The following is a 22919-nucleotide window of genomic DNA, read 5'->3' as shown; positions in this document are numbered from 1 at the left end:
AATGTATTATTTAATCTATATGTTTATATTGTATTTTTTAATGTTGACGGGCGAAGTTGAACAAAGCGGAACACTTTGTTGTGAAGCCGGAGTTTTAATGGTGTGACACTAAGCGGCAGAACCGGAAAGAGGTGGATTATTGACATGTGAAATACGCTCTTTAAACAAACTAAACCATTTTATTCTCTATTAAACATTAATTTATTAACAAACAGCCGTGGTGCTTTCAATAAGGTGAGTAAACTATTAGAAGAAACAAGTCAATATTGGTAAAAGTGTATCTTGTTGAATCGTAAATGTTTTGCTCAGCATTTTGTTTTCGTTGTTGGCATTTAGATAAAACGTGGGAATAGAGTATTTCATTAAATTTTCTAGTATTTATTTGGCTGTTCAAATGCTGAACGTCGGTGTTCATCATGCTTTCCTATGTATTAACATTTCTGTAATCCTATTAAAAATGTAATAATCCAAAGAAACGTAAAGTGGGTTTTTGTTTTTTTCTGCTTTTTCCAACAGATTCTGTGAAACTTGTGAAACTGCTTTGTTATGGAAGACGATGACTGCCCAGAGTTGGTTCCCATTGAACCTCAGCCTGATTCTGATGAGAAACAAATACCAGTTACAATAATCACAGGATACCTAGGTAATGAAATGTCCACTACACACACACACACACACACACACACACACACACACACACACACACACACACACACACACACACACACAAACGTATTGTTGGTGTTTAAACACCAACTATAAAAACATTAAAGACATTTAACAGCATTTGAAATCCACAATAAAATGATTGAAATCTCCCTCTTACTTACTTCACATTAAAATGAAATAAAATTCTGGGCACTACGAGATTAAAGTTGTAATATTTCGAGAATGACGTCGTAATTTTATGAGATTAAAGTTATAATATTTCGAGATTCAAGTCCTATAATTTCAAAATTAAAGATGTAATATTTTGAGAATAAAGTCATAATATTTCGATATTAAAGTTGTAATATTTCAAGATTAAAGTTGCAATATTTAGAGAATAAAGTCGTAATTTTATGAAAATAAAACAACTTTATTCTCAAAATATTACGACTTTAATCTCATAAAATTGCGACTTAAATCTAAAAAAATTACTACTTTAATATCGAAATATTACGACTTAATTCTCGAAATATTACGACTTTAATATCATAAAATTACAATTTTATTCTCAAAATATTACGATTTTAATCTCGTAGTGCCCAGATTTCTTTTATTTTAATGTGGCCCTAATACACCGTTGTACTTAGTCATTAGGAGTTGAGTAAGAATTTACATTTGATTTACAATGTAATAAAAACCTGACGAGAACAATGGCTTTTACAGTTTTCTTGTTTGAACTGGATAATTTTGACCAGCACAATAAAGAAGACGCAGGTACAAGGTTTGTTTTTGTGTTTTAGGTGCTGGGAAAACGACACTGCTGAACTACATTTTAACTGAACAACACAACAAACGGATCGCAGTGATTCTAAACGAGTTTGGAGAAGGTGAGCAAATAATTTCCTTCACGGAATGCAACAGATAAAATAAGTGTTCATCTGTAATTCCACAACTTTACACTAGAGGGAAGTAGAGGGACACAAAAACACCAGAAGGTTATAGTTATTTACACTTTTGTGCAAATTTCAGAAGTTATTCATTATGAAATATTGAATATATTTTCTTAAAGAAATGTATTTAAAATTTTCCACATAACCAGATCTTCATCCTTTTCACTCAGGCAGCGCGTTGGAGAAATCCCTGGCTGTGAGTCAGGCTGGGGAACTGTACGAGGAGTGGCTGGAGCTGAGGAACGGCTGCCTCTGCTGCTCTGTCAAGTATGTGCAGCAACTTAATGTTTCCCTTCTTTGATGTGTGCCGTAAATACAGTATCAACAAAGAAGGCAATTAAAATATTGTTTATTTCACAGATCTAATATTGAGTTTGTAGATTCCAGTTGTTTTCATTAATTCATTCTGAACAAAAAGAAAAACATAAAAGATTGGAAAAGAATGTACCTTAAATATATAAAATGGACAAAACAAAATCTAGAAATGTTGCTAAGTTTGTGTGTTTTTTTAGAACAAAACCAAGAAGGAAAGATTAAAATCTCAACCACTGTTACGGAAACAAAACTTTTTTCATTATTTGATTTTATATCAGAGTCTGCACTGACTGATCCTGGAGTTCAGACTAAAATGATCAGGCTTTTAATAACTGGACAAGACCAGCTAAAACAAAAATATGGCTTATAAACAGAATAAAACGCTCACATTTAATCTATTTTTCTGGGTTGTTTTTAGAGATAATGGCCTCAAAGCCATTGAAAACCTGATGGAGAAGAAAGGAAAGTTTGACTATATTCTCCTGGAAACGACCGGCCTCGCTGACCCAGGTAAGGACTTAGAACCAATGTCTGACTGGATAATGTGTATATCTATATCTATATTATAGATATAGATATATATGACTGTTTAATACCAATTACAGCTTCGAATCGACTCAGATTTGCAGATTAATAAAATATTTGATTCATTAATTTCAGTCCCAAATCCAGTTTAACTTCTAGAAATTCTAGAGAACTAATGCTTTAAATATTAGAAAGTCACTTTAACGTAGTGTAATATTAAAAGTATTACTATTTACTTTAAGAATTGAGCCACAGCGCTGCATGATACGTGTTAGAAGACACTTATTAAATGATCGATTTTAAGATGAATATTTTACCATTGAAAGAAAAATCCATTTATATCGATTGATAATTTTTTAAAACCCAGTTGTATGTAAGGTGACACCTAGATATTGTGTCGAACTGCATTTTAGTTTAAAACTGGCAAAAAATAAGCATGAAATATGGTTAAAAGAGGTTAAAAGTGACAATAATGGGTCAACATATGTGACATTAGATGGAAAAAGTGGTGGAAATGGTTTATAAGTGTTGAACATGTCTTGAAAGTGAAAAAAATGTGCAGAAAAGTCATTGAAATTTGATAAAGAAGTAGCAGAAATGGGAGTAATGTAGCAAAAATGCATTAAAAGGAGCAAAAATATGGCAGCAAAAGGTGATGAAAATGTATTAAAATATGGCAAGTTTGGTGTAGTTGCAGAAAAAGGGGAAAATAAGCAAAAATTGACAGAAAAAAGTGGTAAAAAGTGTTCAGTGAGGCAGTATTGGAGCAATTAGTCGTAACAATTAGTTTAAATTGACAAATAATGGGCATGAAAATTGTGAATGTGATTAAATTGGCCAAAAAAAGCATGAAATGAGGTTAAAAGTGACAACAATGGGTCAACATATGTGATATTAGGTGGAAAAGTGGTGAAAAGGGTTTATAAGTGCTGAACATGTCTAGAAAATGGAAAGAAATGTGCAGAAAAGACATTGAAATGTGATGTAGAAGTGTCAGAAATGGGACTAATGTAGCATAAATTCATTAAAAGGAGCAAAAATATGGCAAGAAAAAGTAAAATAATAAGTTAAAATAAGTTAAAATATGGTAAGTTTGGTTTAGTCGCAGAAAAAGGGTAAAAATAAGCAAAAATTGGCTCAAATTGTTTAAAAAAAAGTTTTTTTCATTCTTGAAAGCATGTGGCGACCCCCTCCCAGTGTCTCATTTGTTAATTTAATTCAGTTTTTAATGTACTGTACATATTTGAGATTTTTCTCCAGGTTTGTCTTTAACCTGAATGTTTAAATCAAAAACTAAAGTTTTGAAACATAGGAAAGCTGCTCTCATGCTGCTGTGACGGGAACATTTAGAATCAGTGGAAACTATGTGAGTCGTGTGTGTGTGTGTGCGTGTGTGTGCGTGTGTGTGCGTGTGCGTGCGTGTGCGTGTGTGTGCGTGTGTGTGTGTGTGTGTGTGTGTGTGTGTGTGTGTGTGTGTGTGTGTGTGTGTGTGTGTGTGTGTGTGTGTGTGTGTGTGTGTGTGTGTGTGTGTGTGTGTGTGTCACTAAGTGACAGCTGTCATCACATGGGACACACTCTGATTCACAAACAGAAACCACTCACTCTAACTCCTCTCTGCTCTTCCACGTCATTGGTCCGTTATAGGCATGGACAGCTCTGTCATTGGTTGAGGCAGTGGTGCCAATCACAATGATTTCCCTCGGGTGGAATGGGGCGGGGGGTGGGGTCAGCTCCTTCCGTTTAGGGAGAGGGTCCGACGAGTGGTGTCAAAAAAACCTGTTTTCATTACACAGCTTTCAAATATTTATATTGCTTTCTTATTCCTGCTGGACGGCATGAATATGTGAAGACCGTGTGTGTGTGCGTACCAGCCGTAATCCTGTACGCACTGTGCGTTCAATTTTTTTGAAGGTGTAAGGAAAAAAAAAATGAAAGGGTTGTTTTTTTAAATAGTTTTTGGGGAGGGGAGGGGGCTGTTACCATCCTCTGCTGTAAACCCTAACTGATCTCTATTTTTTCATTGAGTAAAAATGTACTTTGAATTATGGAATTGATTAGAATCGTTTCTTGTTGATATTTTATTTTATTTATTTTTTTTGATCTGCTGTGGACACGGCTGATTCATGCTCTGGCAGCTGTCCAGGGTGAGGGTGTTGAACCTGGTGACAGAGGTTGTAGAAAAGGGCCCAAAGTTAGAGTTAATGAAGTAGTGTTGTTTATGGAGGTCTCTGTTATCTACTGTATGTCTGATAATGCGAGAGATGAGCCTGCGTATGTGATCATTCTGATATTCTGAATGGGTGTGATGCAGAAAGTGGTCGATGAGCTGATCAGTGGGTCTCAGTTGTGCAGTGATGACTGAATCAGAAGATATCTGTGCGTAAATGAAGATGTGAGTATTCATATTCGCTTGCATAGTTTGTCATATTGTTAATATTTACTTATGTTGATGTAGTTTGGTTAGTTAATCTATCTATAAAAGCAAGGAATGTCTGTCTGTCTGTCTGTCTGTGTGCCTGTTTGAGCCTCAAACATCTCTAGTGTTCAGGGACAGACATAGCTCATACATGCTACATAGCTGCAGCTTGGTTCAGAACGGCAAAAATGTCGATCGATTCGAGCAAAGTGGCTGAGCGCCAACTTCTTCCCGAGTCTACCGGCTTGGACAGCGTCTCTTGTTTGTGTGTTTGTGTGTGTGTGCGTGTGCGTGTGCGTGTGCGTCACTCCTGCACTAAGAAATATTAAATGCTAAATAAATAGTTTTATTTCTACGGATTTATGTCTTTTATCACATTGATGCAAACTTTATTTACTAATGTATCATGCACATGTCCCATAGAATTAAACCAGAGAAATCACACACACTATTTTCTTTCGCACCCGCAAATAAACCCCTTTATAACACTACAGAGTATGAACACCTCTTTGTACATCCAACCTTCAAACACATACTCATTTGGCCATAATTGACAACTCTACTTAAGCTCCTCCCACTATATGAATACATACTGTACTTCCAACGGGCACTGTACTAGTATGAATGAATGTCAGAGCCTGCGTGCTCGCGGTATCATCCGTTCGTTAATGATACATGTATGCTAGTTTACGACCCTCGGCACACCTGACTCAGCATGTTAGTTTGAGATGCGTCATGTTTTGATAAAGCATGTTCCTTTATACACTTATAATGTAGTGTTAAGACGGTTTATGATTGAGCAGGAATTCAAAGCAGTTAGTGTTAGTTCAGTGCTGCTATCCGGGCTGCTATTCAGCTATGCTAATTCAGCCACAGGATGTAGCAGCATGTCTATATGTTTCACAATAAAAGCATCCTGCTGGTTTTGGCAGTTAAGGGATTTATATAACAGGAAGTGCTATGTGAAGATATACTTGTTTAAGAGACCTGTGAATTCCGTGTTTGAGTTTGTTAGTATATGACAGTGTGGGATCTGTGCGTACTATGAAATGGAATTCTGGCTGCGTGTGTGCAACAGAGGGTTTGTGCTCAACGTGTTCACAGGAAAATGGAACCAAAGCAAATGTTCCTGCAGGACATAAACAATTGAAAGCAACTGATATTGGTTTTATTTGATCAATAAAGCTCAGCAATATATATAATAATACACAAAAACACTTCAATGAATACAGAAAAATCATGACAGTTTGGGGTTTTTTGTGCTCTTTGCAAATAAAAAAAAAAAAACTTTGTATTCTCGCTTACCAGTGCTTTTGCTTTTTATCTATTCAGAAATTTAAAAAAAAAGCTACACAACATCTTTTAAAACTCTGTTTTCAGGCGCTGTGGCCTCCATGTTCTGGGTTGATGCTGAGCTCGGCAGTGATATTTATTTGGACGGTAAGACATTAGTAAATGCACCATCTGTTATGTCTTTTTCTAGTCTGGGTGACTTTAATCAAACTTTTTTCCCCTACATCAGAAGGTTTTGTATTCAAACATACTCTAGAAGACAGCTTTATATGGAAAAGCTGTCTTGTGGTTCTGTTGTTTAATTTATTTTAATTTAAAAACATTTATACAATATTTATTAGTGTTATTCAAATATCAAACTTGTTAGAAATGTGGTTTTATGGTTCTCATGAATAATAAATTCATTTAATTAAATTTTCTGTTGTCAGTAAAAAACATTTAAACATGCTGAATGTTCACAGCTCATGTATCCTCTCTAGTAGTTTGTTTGTGCTTGAAATCAATGTTGTTTGTATGTCTTTCATTGTGTGCCGTGGCTGAAAATGCTCTTATTGTGGCGGGGCCTATAATCCTCTTCAATGTTTCCTACCTAGGTATTGTCACTGTGATTGATGCCAAATATGGACTACAGGTAGGAGTTCTTTAAGTTCTTGTACTTTAGCAATGCTAATATGTTTATGTGGAAGAAAATCGGCTTGTAAATAATATAAATTAATAGATTATTTATTTTAAAATAATAAAAATGATTTTATTAACTCAAGGATGATATGGGATGCTTAAATATTTACCCATAAACATTCACATTTTGATGAAATATATTAACAATATTAATTTCCAGATCACTAAACATTGTATTTTATTATATAATTGTATTTGGCAATTGAAAATTGCCAAATCCTTTGTTCTCCAAGACTATTAATGCAGCACTAATGACACGTATGTCATCTCATAGGGTCAATGTCAAGGCCAAAATGTTAAGATCAAGGTCGCGTCAAATGTCAAAAAACAAAATTTTCCATATCTCTGCAAATATTTATTGTACAAGTTTGATGCTTACATTTATTGAAAGCTCATCTCAAGTGGAGTATTTTATTTTCTTGGACCAAAGCTGTACAACCAGTAAAATGATCTGTAGGGTTCAAAGTTCATGATGTCACTAGAAAAAAAATAACTTTTTCCCCTATACCTTGGCCCCAAATTGAGATACAGTGCTCGGACTGGTACCATTGAACAACATTTCCTTTTAATGTGTGACCTTGACCTTTGCTCAAGGTCATATTGAAGGTCAAGGTCAGGCTTATGTTTTTCCTGCATTATCACTTTCAATTTCATCAGTAAAAGAACAAACTTGTCAACAAATCCAGATACAGGTTGTTATTCTTGCCAATTTTTTCAAATTGGCAAGTACCTATTTTCCAGGTCTTGCCTAGTTAAACAGTAAGATGTCTTTCACATGAACAATTCTATTTTTCTTGTGAATAGTTTTAGTTTTGTTATTTTGTAGAAGCCAAAGTGAGGGTTTTTCTGTAGTGACACCTTGATAATAGGCTGTAATCTGAAGGTGCTGCACTCGGTGATGTGACACATTCTCACTCACTCTGATGGAGTGATTGATAACAAGTGGCCGTAGTAATGGGAGTGCCACTTATGTGGCCCCGCCTCTCTTCAGACTAACGTCAAATCTCAGTCGTGGCGAAATTATCTGCCACACACGCTGAAAAAATCCTTTCACTTTGACAGAATGGGGAATAAAAGCAGAAAGATGTCAGTGGTTATGATTCATGTCATAGAGTTTAGTTAGATTTGATTTAATTTGATAAAAAATATAATCTCCTGAAGTGTCACGTCTCATGAATGCCACTCCTGAAACATCCTATGAGCATCTTTTTAGTTTTAACATGGAATGGGAACATCTGGGATGTTTTAAAGGTCTTTTAAAGCTACGTTGGGGATGATGTGTTTAAATTATTCTTTTGTTTTTTCACAGCAACTCGCTGAGGAAAAAGCAGACGGCCTCGTCAATGAAGCAGCCAGGTATTCTAAACCATTGAGTTACATTTTTATACATAAATAGATTGAATTTCAAAGGTAGGGGAGGTTATATTTGATGTGAATCCATGACAAAATCCCACCCTTTATTAGAGGAAAAGTGGGGGGAAATCCCAGTATTTATTTATTTATAATTTTGTTTATTTATATACAGTATGAATTTGTTTATTAATTAATATAATTAAAGTTGGAACAATGTCCCAGAATGTATTTTTATATGTGTTTGTTTATTAATGATTGAAATCTCATCCTTTATTAGAGGAAAATTGGGGGGGAGGGAAATTCCCACTCTTTATTCATTTATTAATTATTTATAATGTACTTATTTGTTTATTAAGGTATTAATTATTAAATCCCACTGTTATTAAAGGAAAAGTGGGGAAAAAATCCCAGTATTTATTTATTTATTTATTATTTGTTAATGAATCAATTTATTATTTATGTATTAAATGGCTAGCCCTAACCCTCTTCATTGTAATAAAATGTTTGTTATAAATGTGTGTTTTTAATTTTCATATTTATGGTTTTAGTTTGTGTCATATAGATATTTCCGTTTCAGAAGATGAACTCTGTCGCATCGCGGCAAAATATTTCAGATTTTGCGCGAGAATGGACATGTGTAACTGTGTGTGAATTTGTAATATTTTCCCAAAACTTACACGTGAGGCTATATTCTGTAATTACCGCTTAATCATGTTTAAAAAAATAAAAATGATAGAAATAATTTCAAAAACAGCAATTTTGCCATTTTCGTTTCAGGAAGTGAATTTCATATTTTTCATCCATTTTCCCGGAAAATCTGGGATTAGCTCCAGTCTAATCCTGAACAGGAGATGTAGTTTTAGTTTTAGAGTCTGGGTTTGATTCATTTTTCATAATACGGGGTTGGGATTTTGTCTTGTCACCATTGGCTAGCCTGACAGTGCATTTTTGGTTTCATAATTGCAAGATTTGTACTAAAACAGATTACGGGACACAACAGTTTATTTAGTTAACTCAGGATGGATAACATGGAGGATAATTAAAAATATACACATTTAGAGACTCCAAACTACCAACACGTGTTCCTGTCACGTAAAGACCTAAAAACAAAGTCGTTGTAAAACGTGCACGTGTTGTTGACCTCAGTTTGTTCTCCTGCTGCAGCCGTTTGGTGACGTTGTTGAACAAATACGTTTATGACCAAAGGACAGTCGTACGACCTTTTGTTTCACCTTCAAACTGAACTAAGGTGCAACCCGGTGCTGCTGGAGAAGAATGGCCTGATCTCCCACTGCCTCCCATTAAGACCAGTCCATTGATTTGGAAATGAGAGATTGTGTTTTCTTTGCTGGGGGTTAATGCAGGAAACAGCAGCAGCAGCAGTGTTTGAAGTGGCTTTTTTTTTTATTAAACACACATGTTTCAGGGTTGAGTTTAAATGTCTCCTCAGACAGATCGCTGTGGCTGACCTGACCATCATCAACAAGACGGACCTGGTGAGCGTTGAGGAGCTCAGCCACGTCAGAGACACGGTCAGGTCAGAACTCCACAGTATAAAGACATGGGCCATGTTTATTATTAAAGAATAATGACCAGTCGCAACACAATTATTATATATAAATATTCTTGTTTTGTTGTCCTCTTGTGTGCTTTATTTCACATTTTGACATTTTTGGAGTTATTTCGTATGTTTTTGTTGTCGCTTTGTATGTTTTCTTTTCTTGTTTTGTGTTGTTTTTCTCATTTTGTCCGTTTTTGGAGGTTTTTTTTGTGTATTTTTTGTCGTTAAGTGCTTTTTTTTACTCATTTTGTCTCAGTTTTAGTTTTTTCTTTAGTCATTTTGTGTGTTTTTATTTAGTTTTGTGTTTTTTCTCAATTTTTTTTATTTTTTAGAGTAATTTTATGTGATTTGTTGCTATTTTGTGTATTTTTGTGACATGTAGTACGTTTTAATTTTGGGTTTTTTATTTTTTATTTTTGTATTGTCTCATTTTGTCTGTTGAAATGAAATATGAAATATTGCTATTGTTTTTGTTTTGTCGTTTTGAGTATTTTTCTGTCATTTTGTTGGTTTTAATTGTCCTTTTTTGTGTTTTTTTCTCATTTTGTCTACTTTTGTCATTTTGTGTGTTTCCTTTTTCCCGCTTTCTGTTTTTGGCCTCATTTTTTTTTGTTTTTGGAGTCATTTTGTGTTTTTTCTCATTTTGTCTATTTTTGGAGTTATTTAGTAGGTTTTTGTTGCCACTTTGTGTTGGTTTTTTGTTTGTTTTGTGTCTTTTCTTTCCTCGTTTTGTGTTGTTTTTTCTATTTTGTCTGTTTATGGAGTCATTTTGTGTTTTTTTTTTCTCATTTTGTTTATTTTTGGAGTAATTTTTTTGTGATTTTGTTGTCATAAAGTCTGTTTTTCTTGACATTTTGTGTGTTTCCTTTTGTGTGTTCTCATTTTGTCTGTTTTTGGAGTCATTTTTTGTTTTTTAGTAATTTAGTTTGTTTTAAATGTAATTTTCTTTTTTTTCTCTCTTGTTTTGTTTATTCTTTGAGTCATTTTCTGTGTTTTTGCGTATTTTTCTGTTATTTGATTTGTGTTTTCAGCAAACTTTGTTTTTTTCCTCTTCAGGTCAATCAACGGTCTCGTGAAGATTGTGGAGACGCAAAGATCAAGGTAATATTCCCCAAACAAAAAATCGTCCTGTGAGGTTATGGCGCTTCTCTGTGGCACGTTTCCTGCTGTGTGCACGTAACGCCTCAGATCTTTGTATCAAAGATGAAGCACATCAAGGGTGAAGCGCACGTTAGCAAAGCCAAACTGCTGCGCCCTGAGTAAACATCAGAGCTTCAGTGGAGCTCAGTTACCTCCAAGTCTTTACCCTTTGACCTCCGCCATTTTACCGCACGTGTGAATGTCCGTCTGCTGTTATTTAGGCAGCTAGCATGTGGCTAACACGAGCAGTGTGTTTGGCTTGTGCTGTGCCCCCCCCCCCGCAGAGTTCAGACTGGGGTTAGCAGATGAAAGACTTATGACTGTGAAGGTTTAATGGAAACAACATTAGTTAAACTTCTGCTCTCAGTCATTACGTGGCACTTTCTCTCATGTTTGTTTACGTTTATGCTCAATTTTCTCCCTGTCGTTTGTTTGTTTCGGTTTAAAGTGGGCAAAAAGTGACACGTTGTGGTCTTGTTTTCAAAGGGTGGATCTCGCTGAAGTGCTGGACCTGCATTCCTTCGACAGTAAGAACGGAGTGAAGTGAGTTTTACCTTTTCTTTGCAGAAATACAACAAATAAATGTCATAAATAGGTGGAAAAAAATGCTGCTCTGACATTTATGTACATTACATAATATATAGTATTAACCTATGAGCACGTATGCAGATATGGTATAAATAAACAAATAAATACATTTAAACAAATTGATTCTGAAGCAAAATATCTTTATTTAATATTGGCACAAATTTCAATATTTTGTAAATCGATTTTTTTCCCATTTTTAGTAAACATCTTGAATTATAATCTTTGTTGAAAATACACTTTACCACTCACTACACCCATGATATGAACTGTCAGGAACATTTTAGTCGAGATGTTTGATATTGTCAAACACTATAATTTCCAATATTAACCGATACATACACAGTCCCTTTCCTTCTAAACTAATTTTATTATTTTAATATGTATCTCCATGGAAACATCTAGTTAAGGTTGTTTTTTTTTGTGATGCCTGACTGGATGTATTAATTACATTTAATTTTACTGTTTATTTAACAGGGACATTGTGCAATAGACAATTGTACCAAAATAAGCAAATAGCTTAACAGGAGTTATGATGAAGTTATAAGTGCAATAAAACAGAATTTGTATGAATAATGATGCAGTCTAAATAACAGGATTATAAATATGTAATCTGTGCAAAATAGTGATAGGAAACATTAACATTTACTACCATTAAAACACTTCCGTAGCAGCGTCTTTAAAATCAACATCATATGTGCAAAATATGAATATTTATTTAACTTATTTAATGTAAGAAGTGCCATATTTGTTTTAATTATTTTGTCTCAAACATCAGCACATATTTGTTTTTCCATATCTGTGGAAAAATTGACACCGAAGTTGATATTACATTTCATTGATATTGGCCATGGTTACATGATGTTTTTTTTCATTCGAAATGAATTATCCTGAGTTAAATTATTAAACTAAAACTCTTCTAAGGCTTTATTAAATAAATAGCCTCAGCTCGAGTCCGGGCGGCCATCTTGGATTATTTTGCCACTAACGCGTCATCTCGACAGGACGAGCATGCGCAGAACGACTGGAATTAATTTAAAGCGCAATTAAGTGTTTACAAGATCGTGGAATTATTTCATCCAGAATTCAAATCGAAATAATCCAGCCACCTAATTTGAAATTAAGTTTAATTTGGAATTAAGTGCTGAGTAGGTCATTTTAAAGAGGATTTCACTTTTATTCTGAATTAAAAGGGAATTAAAGCTCTCATTTAAACGTGACCATTAATGGCCGATAATATTGCCCATCGATCAGAAATGTTTTACTTTACAAAGGTAAAGTAAAAATCTGAAGGCACAACTATTGTGCAAAATAGCCTTTTTAACATGTTATCACTCATATCATGTACAATATCTGTAAATGTGCATAATTATTTGGTCTCGTCCACAACAACAGAACAGCTTTATCCACAGATCTTCTGTTGTTTAAAAGCTCTGAGCAGGTGAAACTGATTAAAGCTGACTCATGTTTTCACGGAGCGCCGCAGCGCTTGACGAGAAACGGACGGAGTTTCACAGACACAGCAAAGTTAAGCGGGCACTGGTCGGCTCTGATTTAGGAGTCAGTGATGATTTGCGTAGTTTTTTAGCAGTTTAGACGGTGTTTCGTGTGGTTTAGGCGGTGTTTAATGCAGCCAGGACGGGAGGGGGGCGGGCGGTGCACCTTATGAGTGGTCGCCGAAAACATTTCCCCATAAAAAAACGTTCCTTGCCACACGGTGACAGCGTTTCATTCTGCGTTCAGCAGTGGATTCTGTTTTCATTGGTTGATTCCGTGATTCCGTCTGCGATTCCGTTTACGTGGATTTTATCTGGCCTTAAATAATAATGTATGGTTGGCACAAAATTCCAACGGCATACCTAGACTTGCCTCATGGCACACCGTTTGGGAACCACTGCTTTAGATTACCGGCTTTATTAAGTGCTAGTTAAAAGTTTCTTTTAACCCTTTCATGGAGCTTTTGTTGTATCCGTTGCTCTTTGATAGCGTTGTTGCTGCTGTTTAATTAGCAGACTCTATTATTGAGTGATCCCTGTGTTACACCACAGCATGGCCGTCATATTGTCTCTAGCATTGGATTCTTTCTGTCTGTTTTCACTCCTTCATGTGAATGAACTGTTGGAGCTTAAACGCCCTCAGTCGGTGTCCGTGGCCCAGCTGCAGAGGATTAGGGCTGTGTGTGTGTCCACCGCCTTGTCCCTTCACTCCTCGTCCTCCTCCTGGTCCTACGCTGGCTGTTTGAAGTCCCCCCCCCCAGTGGCCGAGCTGCCTGTGTGGTACTAACAGTGCATGCGGCTCAAGCAGCTGGACACAACATTTACCCCCGTGTGAGGTCAGGGTAGAAGTAGAAAGGGCCGGAGTTTGTTTGGTGGGGAGGGAAGGGTGGGGGCTGTTGGTGGTGGGTGTCCTGTGAGATTTAATTGCCTTTTTCTAAAGTCTTTACAAGTCCATTTAAAGTCGTGTCATTAGGAACAGAGACGACATACGGGGTTATTTACTAAGAGAAAAATCCACTTTTTTTCCTCTGAAAACAATTAAAATCCATGTTTTTTATTGCATTTTAAGGACAGGAATTTAACAAGAAATTTGATTGGAAAATACAAAATATTTCTTAAAATTAGTGTCGTTTCCCACCATCATAAATTAATTATACAGATTATAAATGTACAATTTAATATTATTTATGTATGTGAAGACAGACATTCTGAAACAAAAACAAAAAATCTGACCCATTTCTTTTATTTCTCTCTCTCTCCTCTTTATTTAAAATATTTAAAATCAAAATCAATCAGACCCCATTATGACACATTTACACACAATTTATCACCAGAAAAACAGTGACTGAACGTCTAGAAAATGTAACAAATGGAACGCTGACATTACTGTAGCATGGACTTATGCACATAAAAACTACACAAATGACAAACTGTGAACTATAATTTTATTTAAAACTTATTTTAATTTGATCCATACTTGTACTTGTTATTGTTTGTTGGTTTGAATGTTGAAATACAAAAAAATTGTTATTATTAAAAAAAGAAAACGTAACAAATGGACTGATGTTTAATTCCACTGATAATTTTGTACAATTTCATAAAGTTTAATAGCCAATAAAGTCATTCAAACAGGCAAAGATCATGAAACAAAAACATACATGCAAATGATAAACCTTGGAACAGAACTTGGGAAATTTTGAAACGTAAAATCTGAGTTCCATCCCAAAGAAAAGTTGTGTTGAAATAGTTTTGTGCAGATATTTGTAAAGAGATTAAAACTAATCAATCATTTCATGTGTTTCTCTCTCTCTCTCTTTTTTCTTTTTTAAAGTCTTGCTGAGAAACTCCAACTTGACCAACCAGCGAGGCCACACCTTGACAAGGTATCGTTTGTGTTCTCTACACCGTAAACATAATGTCACTCGTTATTGTTTATCAGAGTCTTATTCTGCTACATCAGTTTACATGAGAGCTAATTCCCCTTTTAACTCAGAATACAAATAAAATCCTCTTTACAAAAGATTAAAAATGATTTTTCTATGATTTTCAAATTCTGAATAAAAACGGCCATTCCGAAATAAATTTAAATCCAAAGTAAGTGGCTGGTTTATTGTGATTTAATTCCGAATGGAATAATTCCTCGATTTTGACCTAAAGCGCAATTAAATAAAGGCGAATAAATGTGTTTTTCTATTTAAACCTCAATTTGGAATGACTATTTCCATGTAAACACAAAACAGAAGACTTTCATTACAATTTTTTAAATTCAGAATAATTGATTCCGATCTAAAAAAACATCATGTTACTGTGGCCATCGTTTCCTACAGTTTTTCAATCAAACTGAGCCCCTGTTGACCCCCCGGGGCTGTGACACGATGGTGAAAACTCCCTCCTACAGCTTCTGCTTTTAGTGTCGAGATCCAGTGGCGGTGTTTGATGTTTTCCTGCTACGTTACAAACAGGCGCGTAACCTTCCCGACTCGGGCTGACGGGTGTCGACTAGACGGAGGAGCAGTGTTAACTGTTTGTAACGGTGTTAGAGCTGTTTGTCCTGAATCCAGGAGCCATAAAGGACGACGATGGGAAGAGATTTGACCTCCATTAGCAGGTGGATGTAAGCTTTGTTTAGAGCAGTGGTTCTCAACCTTTTCAGCCCCACGACCCCCAAAATAAAGGTTCCAGAGACAGGACCATCTATAAGGGGGAATAAAAGGGAGAGATTTTTGGGGTCCATCCATAAAGTCAGTAAAATGATGGTCCATTGTTCTATGAATCTGTGATAACCACATTTATTTATTCATCTGAATAATATCCACTGTTATCCAGGAACGTTTAGTAATATTACTATTATTATTATTATTATTATTATTATTATTATTATTATTATTATTATTATAGTCATCTTAAAGTTGGAAATCCTGGTTTTAATCAGAAATATAATGGGTTAAAAGTGACCAAAAATGATGGAAAAGGTGATGAAATTTGATTTGAAAAAACACAGAAATTGGTTCAAAGTTACAAATTAGTGGACAAAAACAGATAGGAAAAGTAGTAAAAAGGGTTCAAAGTGTCAATATTGGAACAATTAGTTTAAACTGGCAAATAGTGGACATGATATGGTGAATGTGGTTAAATTAGCAAAAAAAAAAGGCATGAAATATGGTGAAAAGAGATTAAAAGTGACAATAATGTGTCAACATATGTGACATTCATTAGGTGATAAAAGTAGTGGAAAGGGTTTATAAGTGCTGAACATGTCTTGAAAGTGGAAGAAATGTGCAGAAAAGGCATTGAAATGTGATGTAGAAGTGTCAGAAATGGGAGTAATGTAACAAAAATGCATTAAAAGGAGCAAAAATATGGCAAGAAAAAGTGATGAAAATAGGTTAAAATATAGAAAGTTTAGTGTAGTGGCAGAAAGTGAAGTGTAGTGGTAAAAATAAGCAAACATGGGCTCAAATTGTTTAGAAAATAGGGTCCTGACCCCAAGGTTGAGAATCCACTGTGGGGGGATTGTTACGCTGCATTGACGGAGAAAAAAACATTTAAATGTGGTAAATATTATTATAATATATAATAGTTTAACTTCCACTGAACTGTTTGCAGTGATGAGTCTGAGTCCTGCTGAACTTTTCAGTTTTTTCCTCATTATTCCCGTAAAGTTTAAACTTTTACCACAGGATGAGGAGAGGTGGGATTTTATTTGTGGGTAAATAATGGCATTGTTTTCTGTTTTCTCTCGGGTTCAGCTTCCCACATGCAGCTCAGGACCCCCCCACCCCCCTTCTCTCATTCTAACACCCCCACAAACACACTGCCCACATCTTTGTTGCTCTTTTCATGTAAATGAATGTAGTGTTTTTCTGTTGTTATACCAAATGACAAGGAAGTGTGTGACCCTCACACTCAAACACAACCACCCCCTCCACAGAAGACAGGCAACTGTGTGTGTGTGTGTGTGTCATAAATAAAACAAATGAAAGATTTTATCCACTTTTCTAATCAGGATTAGTGCTTTTGTCATGGATTTGTGTGTAGATGAAGAGGGAAGCAGTCGATGTCGTCACTGTTCACACTTCTAGTGACTCAGTAATCAGCCAGCATCCAGTTTGTGGTTTACAGCTTATTTAGTCTTAATAAAACAGAATATAAATGTATGCTAAATTGGTCACGTGTTAAAAGTTGCAGTGACACACTGTTAATGTATGTAATCACTTTAATTTGGTTGATTAGCTTTTGTAAAAAAAAAAACTTTCCCATATATTTTGGTGCTATGAGTGATTTTGTGTATTTTTGTGCAGTTTTGTAGTTTTCTATATTTTTACAGTCATTTCTGTGTGTTTTTCTTGTCATTTTACACACATTTCTGTCTCTCAGTAGTCATCTTGTAGTAATTTGGTATATTTTGTTTTCCCTTTTAAGTCATTTTGTATATTTTGGTTGTTGTTTAGTATATTTTCTTGTATTTTTTAGCAGTTTAGTTTTTTTTGGAGTAATTTCTATTTATTTTTGTTTTTATTTCACATATTTATCTGTATTTTTGTAGTCATCTCGGAGTAGTTTCTGTATGTTTCTTGTCCTTCCCCCCCTGTACTTTTGTTCTTTGTGTGGCAGGAGTAATTTTGTGTGTTTTTGTTGTCATTTGTGTTTTTGGTGTCATTTCTGTGTTTTTTGTTGTTATTGTTTTGTGTATTTTTGGAGTTATCTTCTGTTTTTTGGAGACATTTTGTGTATTTTTTGCAGTTTTCTTTTTTGTGTTTCTAATGCTGTGTGTTTATTTTTGGGGTCCGCAGCTAGTTTCCAACATCTGCTCTAAAGACAAAATAAAAACAATGTGCTAATGATTGAAATTCTGACGTAATGAAGGTTTTTCTATATTGATTTAAATATATTTAATCATAATGTTTAATGTGTGATCAACAGAGTATTTTAACTGTGACGTTCAATGTGACTGGAGATGTGTCAGAAGATGCCTTGAACGTCTTCATCCAGGTAATCCAGATGTTCTCCAGCTTCTTTTTGCTTCATTTCCAGCTCATCCACCACATATTTCTGTTTCAGGATCTACTGTGGGAAAAACTCATGTGTAATAAAGAAGGCCGACCCATGACCGTCATCCGTTTAAAGGTGTAGACACGTGTCACTGTTAGCAGTCACAGGTGAGCTAACGTAGGCTAACGTGTTAGCGGTGACTTGTGTTTTTCTGCAGGGCATCGTAGCTTTAGCAGGTAAAGCTAACCAGGTGATGCTGCAGGGCGTCCATGAGCTGTACGAGCTGAACGAGACGCCACAGATGTGGGATGGAAACCCACGACTCAACAGACTCGTCTTCATCGGTGAGGATGCACATCTGCATTATTTTGATTCAAACTTATTTTATATGTCATTTTGTGTATTTTTCAGTATTTTTGTAAAGTTTTGTCGTCTTCTATGTTTTTGGAGTCATTTTGTGTATTTTTGTTGCTTTTTTGTTTTTGAAATAATTTCAATGTGTTATTGTTGTTGTTTTATGTATTTGTGTGTATTTTTGTTATCATCTTGAAGAATATTTGCCTAATTCTCTGTGGTATGAGTCATTTTGTGTATTTTTGTTGTCATTCCTGTGGGGTTTTTGTTGTCGTTTTGTATATTTTCCTGTACTTTTATGCAGTTTTAGAGTAATTTTGTGTAAATGTGTTGCCTCTGTGATTTTTTTATTCATTTCTGTGTATTTTTATTGTTGTTTTACATATTTGTTTGAATTTTTGTAGTCATCTTTGAGTAATTTAGTATATTTTGTTATCAATTTGTCATTTTTGTGGGGTTTTGTTGTTGTTGTCGTTTTGTGTAATTTTATTTTCCTTTTGTCTACTTTTGTATTTTTTTTGAGTAATTTTGTTTTTTTTGTCGTAGTTTTATAAAAACAAATTTTACATCAATATTGTTTGGGTCATTATTGTCATTATTATTAGGTTATATATTATTATCTAAGTTTTCTTTCCTCTAATTTATAGGAAGAAACCTGGACAAGGACATTTTAATGGAAAAATTTATTTCCTCCGTGATGACGAACGCTCAGACTTAACATCTCCTTCACAATAAAAGCTCAACACGTTTATGAAGGACTGATCCTCCAATGGTCTCAGATGGATTCAGTTCCTGTGTGAGGATTCATCATCAGAGAAGTGAACAGTTAAATTGTTTTATAAAGAAGTCAAAAGCTACACTGGGAACGCTCAACTTCCCTGAATGAGTGACTCCTCCTCAAACATTTCCACTATTTCAGTTTAAAGTTGAAAGAAAACCTATACTTTATTTAAAAATAAAATCTGCTTCTGTAACATTTGTTTAAAATGTGTTTAATCATTTATAAACTTTGATTTTATTATTTTTTTTCTGCTCAACGCTCCGAGCTGTTCCATGACAAAGTGCTTTTGTGTTAAAGTGTTAAATTCACTGTGATATTCAGAGTAAGGCCTCAGGACAATTACCTTTTGTTGTTGTTAGGAAACACAAAACAAAAGAGCGCGAGAAACAGGGGAAGAGTTTTTAATTTAAACATCACCCTTTAATATTATTTTAACTAATGCAGGACGTCACGTGCCTTATTTGTATTATACCTATTATTGTTTTTATTTATTTTATTATTTTTATTTTACCTTTTGTCATGTGGAAGCCCCCCCCCCAAACACACACAGTAGTCCCGGTCAGGTGAGGAATCAGGTGGAGTTTTCCCACCATTGCTCATTTGCAATTCACATTGTTTAGCACGGGTCGTAAAAACACGCTGTGCACGTCCACAAAGCGCGCGCACTTTACGCAGCTCATTTCCTTCTTTGATTCTGATGCTTATGGCCTCGTTAAGGCCACTGTTGGCCCCCGATGAGAGAAAAATATACTAAAGTACAACAACCACAAAAACAACTACATAAACTAGTACCAGAAACACAAAATGGCAACGAAACAATACAAAATAAGAGGAAAATATACGAAATGACACCAAAAACATAAAACAACAAAATGAACACACAAAACGACAATAAAAGCATAAAATGAAAGGAAAATATACAACACCAAGTATACAAAATGATGGAGAAATAACACAAAAACAAAACTACACAAACGAGAGAAACATGTACTAAATTATACCAAAATTAACAAAACGACAATCAAAAAACAACAAAAATGTCACTATTCAAACGTTTTCTTTAAGGAAGTCACGTGATTTACTTATTTTCTATTTAATGAGATTAAAATGCATGTTTAACCCTCAGCTACAGTTACAGTGCGTAAAGAGGCCCGTGCACTCCAGCTCCACCCGCCCGTTTCCCTTCCCCGTGCTGAGGTTCCCCGCTGTGAGGGCGACACTGATAGGTCCACGGGGGTTACTGGGACTGCCCTCCGTCCGGAGCAGAAAGCTCACAGCAGGTATAAAAGCTCCTCACTCACTCCTGCCCTGGCTGTATCACGTTTTCCTGACTTCCTGGCTGCGCTTTTACGCATGATCGCGCTTTTTACGCACAGCCCATCTATTGGTTTATGAGTGTTCTGTCCTGTTTTTCCGTGTAAAAATGATCCTCCCCGGTGAGTGTGAAGCTTCTCAGCGTGAGTTGGTCCAGGATGAGCTCGGGATGGTCCATCAGAGGTTGTTCCAGGACGGATGCTCCACTGAATCCGGAGCGGATTGTGACTCCTCTGAGGCGGACTCTTCTGGAGAAAGTGAGAACAGTGAACGCGCGTCTAAGAGGAAAGCCCCGAGCAGCTCCAGCTCCACCTCCACCATCAAGCCTCCGTACTCTTACATCGCCCTCATCACCATGGCAATCCTGCAGAGCCCCCAGAAGAAGCTGACCCTCAGCGGCATCTGTGACTTCATCATCAAGAAGTTCTCCTACTACAGAGACAAGTTCCCCGCGTGGCAGAACTCCATCAGACACAACCTTTCCCTCAATGACTGCTTCATCAAGATCCCGAGGGAGCCTGGGAACCCGGGCAAAGGGAACTACTGGTCCCTGGACCCGGCCTCGGAGGACATGTTTGATAACGGAAGCTTCCTGCGCAGGAGGAAACGATTCAAACGAAGCCACTCCGAGTATGGAAAAGATGGACTGGTGTTGTTTTCCAACATGAGGTGCGCCCAACCGTACAGCGTGCAGAGTCACGTGCCGTACATGCAGCTCCAGGACGGCGTGCTTGTGCCCGTAGCCTCGTTCCGACCTCTGAGTATTACCGGAGCGCGCAGCGGGAGCGCGGAGCTCATGGCACAGCTGTGCGTAACAGAGCGCGCTGAGCCCATCAAACCTGGCCCCCAGGCACAGGAGAAGTGCTCGTTCAGCATCGACAGCATCATGAGCAGACCAACCCGTGTGAGGAACCCACACTTCGGATACGGGCCCCTGGTTCCGGGCCCCAGTGCCTGTTTGGCCCCGGGTCTCCTTCAGCCCACAAACACGTTCTGTCCTCCAGGTTTAAACTCTGCTCCATTAATAAATCAGCGGCTCAGACTCTCCTATCAGCAATGCTGAAACCTTAGAATACATTTGACTCTGTTCTATTCAATAGAAATGTTCGTGATATTTATGAGCGTTGACATTCAAAACCCTGTAAAAATGTACAAAGTTAATTGTTAATATATTTAAAACTGTCACTTCGGGAATAATCTTGTTGATTAATGTGTTTTTTTATATATATGTCAAAATAAAGGATTGAACTGTGATAATGGAGAGACTCAGTGTCTAAATTACAAAGAACAACAATTGTTTAGTTCAGTCAACATTGATCAGAAATGTAACTTCTTATACCAATGGTTCCCAACCTTTGGATCGTGACCCAATTTTGATACCAAAAACTTTTTCTTTTTTTCTTGAATTAGTTTTTGATAATGTTTATTATCCTGTGTTAAAATTGCAAAATAGCCAGGATTAGAAACAAGTTGTGTCAGAAAGTGAAAGAATAGAATAGTTGTTTAAAGGTTGAGTTGTTTTAATTTGAAAAAGAATAATTAAAAAATTCCGTTAAACATTCATCAATATATATTTTTTTCTTTATCAATTAATAGACATTTCAGGTGACCCCATTTAAATTGCAGACCTTGGGGTCTGCCTACACAGAGTCTTGCTGCCATCAAATATATTATCAATATTTTAATGATTAAATGTGTCCAAAATGTCAAAAAAAAAAAAAAAAAAAAAAAAAAAATTAAAAAAAAGCAAATAATTTGTGTTAAAAATGTGTTTGTCAAATACTTCGATAGAAACTATTATTTCTGGTGTGTTTTTAATTTATAATGCAAATGAACATTTTTTTTAATCATTTAGTTTAATTCATTAATTTATATTTGACAGCGTTGCACATGCGCCTTCAGTTCCTCTTTTAATCTACAGGTGGCAGTGTATAACCAATAAATCAGCGATGCAGTCCGCTGAATAAATGAATTAAGTCGGTGTGAATAGTTACGTATTTCCACACAATATTTTAATGATTAAATGTGTCCAAAATATAAAAACATCATCCTTTATTTATTTTATATTATTCTCAAAATTATTTGCCAGTCGTTAATGTTACAAAAGTTGTTGTTTATCAAATATTTCGATAGAAACTATTATTTTCTCAGTTATTTTTTTTTGGTTTTTTGTTAGAATAATTCTGTTACAATTGAAAATATTTTATCATTAACTTTATTTTTTGAATTATTTGACAGCGTTGCAAATGCAACATCAATTTCTCCTTTGCCTTATTTTCTTTCAGCTTTATTTATTCATTTATTGATATTATCCTGCATTTAATTCTTTATTTCATACTATCTTTATTTATCATGTATCCCTTATCAAAGATAGTTGCCAATAATTAATATGACCAAAATCGTTGTTTAGAAAACATTTCGATACAAACTATTCTTTTCTAATGCAATTTTAATTGCATTTTTTTTTTGTTGCTAAACGTTTCTGATGCAATTTAACATATTTGATCATTTTATTAAT

General features: G+C 35.5%; 2 protein-coding genes across 3 annotated transcripts; both read left to right on the top strand.

Moving 5' to 3' along the window:
• The first annotated feature begins 106 nt into the window (after positions 1–106).
• On the top strand, positions 107–20350 carry cbwd (COBW domain containing). Of its 2 annotated transcripts, XR_003674769.1 has the most exons (17): positions 107–234; positions 517–643; positions 1449–1535; positions 1769–1865; positions 2332–2423; positions 6235–6294; positions 6741–6778; positions 8135–8181; positions 9629–9715; positions 10796–10840; positions 11366–11422; positions 14792–14843; positions 17884–17952; positions 18022–18087; positions 18170–18296; positions 18954–19124; positions 20214–20350. XR_003674769.1 is itself a non-coding variant. In XM_028456871.1 (16 exons), the coding sequence occupies exons 2-16, from the start codon at positions 547–549 to the stop codon at positions 19022–19024; spliced, it is 1092 nt and encodes a 363-aa protein (XP_028312672.1). In that variant the 5' UTR covers positions 107–234; positions 517–546; the 3' UTR covers positions 19025–19280. The 2 variants fall into 2 exon arrangements, 1 of the variants encoding a protein (XP_028312672.1); XM_028456871.1 differs by lacking the exon at positions 20214–20350 and having other exon boundaries at positions 18954–19280.
• A 130-nt stretch (positions 20351–20480) lies between these two features.
• LOC114469376 (forkhead box protein D5-like) lies at positions 20481–21533 on the top strand. The gene has a single exon (XM_028456873.1). The coding sequence runs from the start codon at positions 20511–20513 to the stop codon at positions 21462–21464; it is 954 nt and encodes a 317-aa protein (XP_028312674.1). The 5' UTR covers positions 20481–20510; the 3' UTR covers positions 21465–21533.
• The last annotated feature ends 1386 nt before the right edge of the window (positions 21534–22919 follow it).

Source organism: Gouania willdenowi, chromosome 9 (genome assembly GCF_900634775.1).
Source record: "Gouania willdenowi chromosome 9, fGouWil2.1, whole genome shotgun sequence".
Classification (NCBI taxonomy): Eukaryota; Metazoa; Chordata; class Actinopteri; order Blenniiformes; family Gobiesocidae; genus Gouania; species Gouania willdenowi.
Note: the sequence above shows the minus strand (reverse complement) of the source record. Positions and strands in the feature narration are given on the sequence as shown.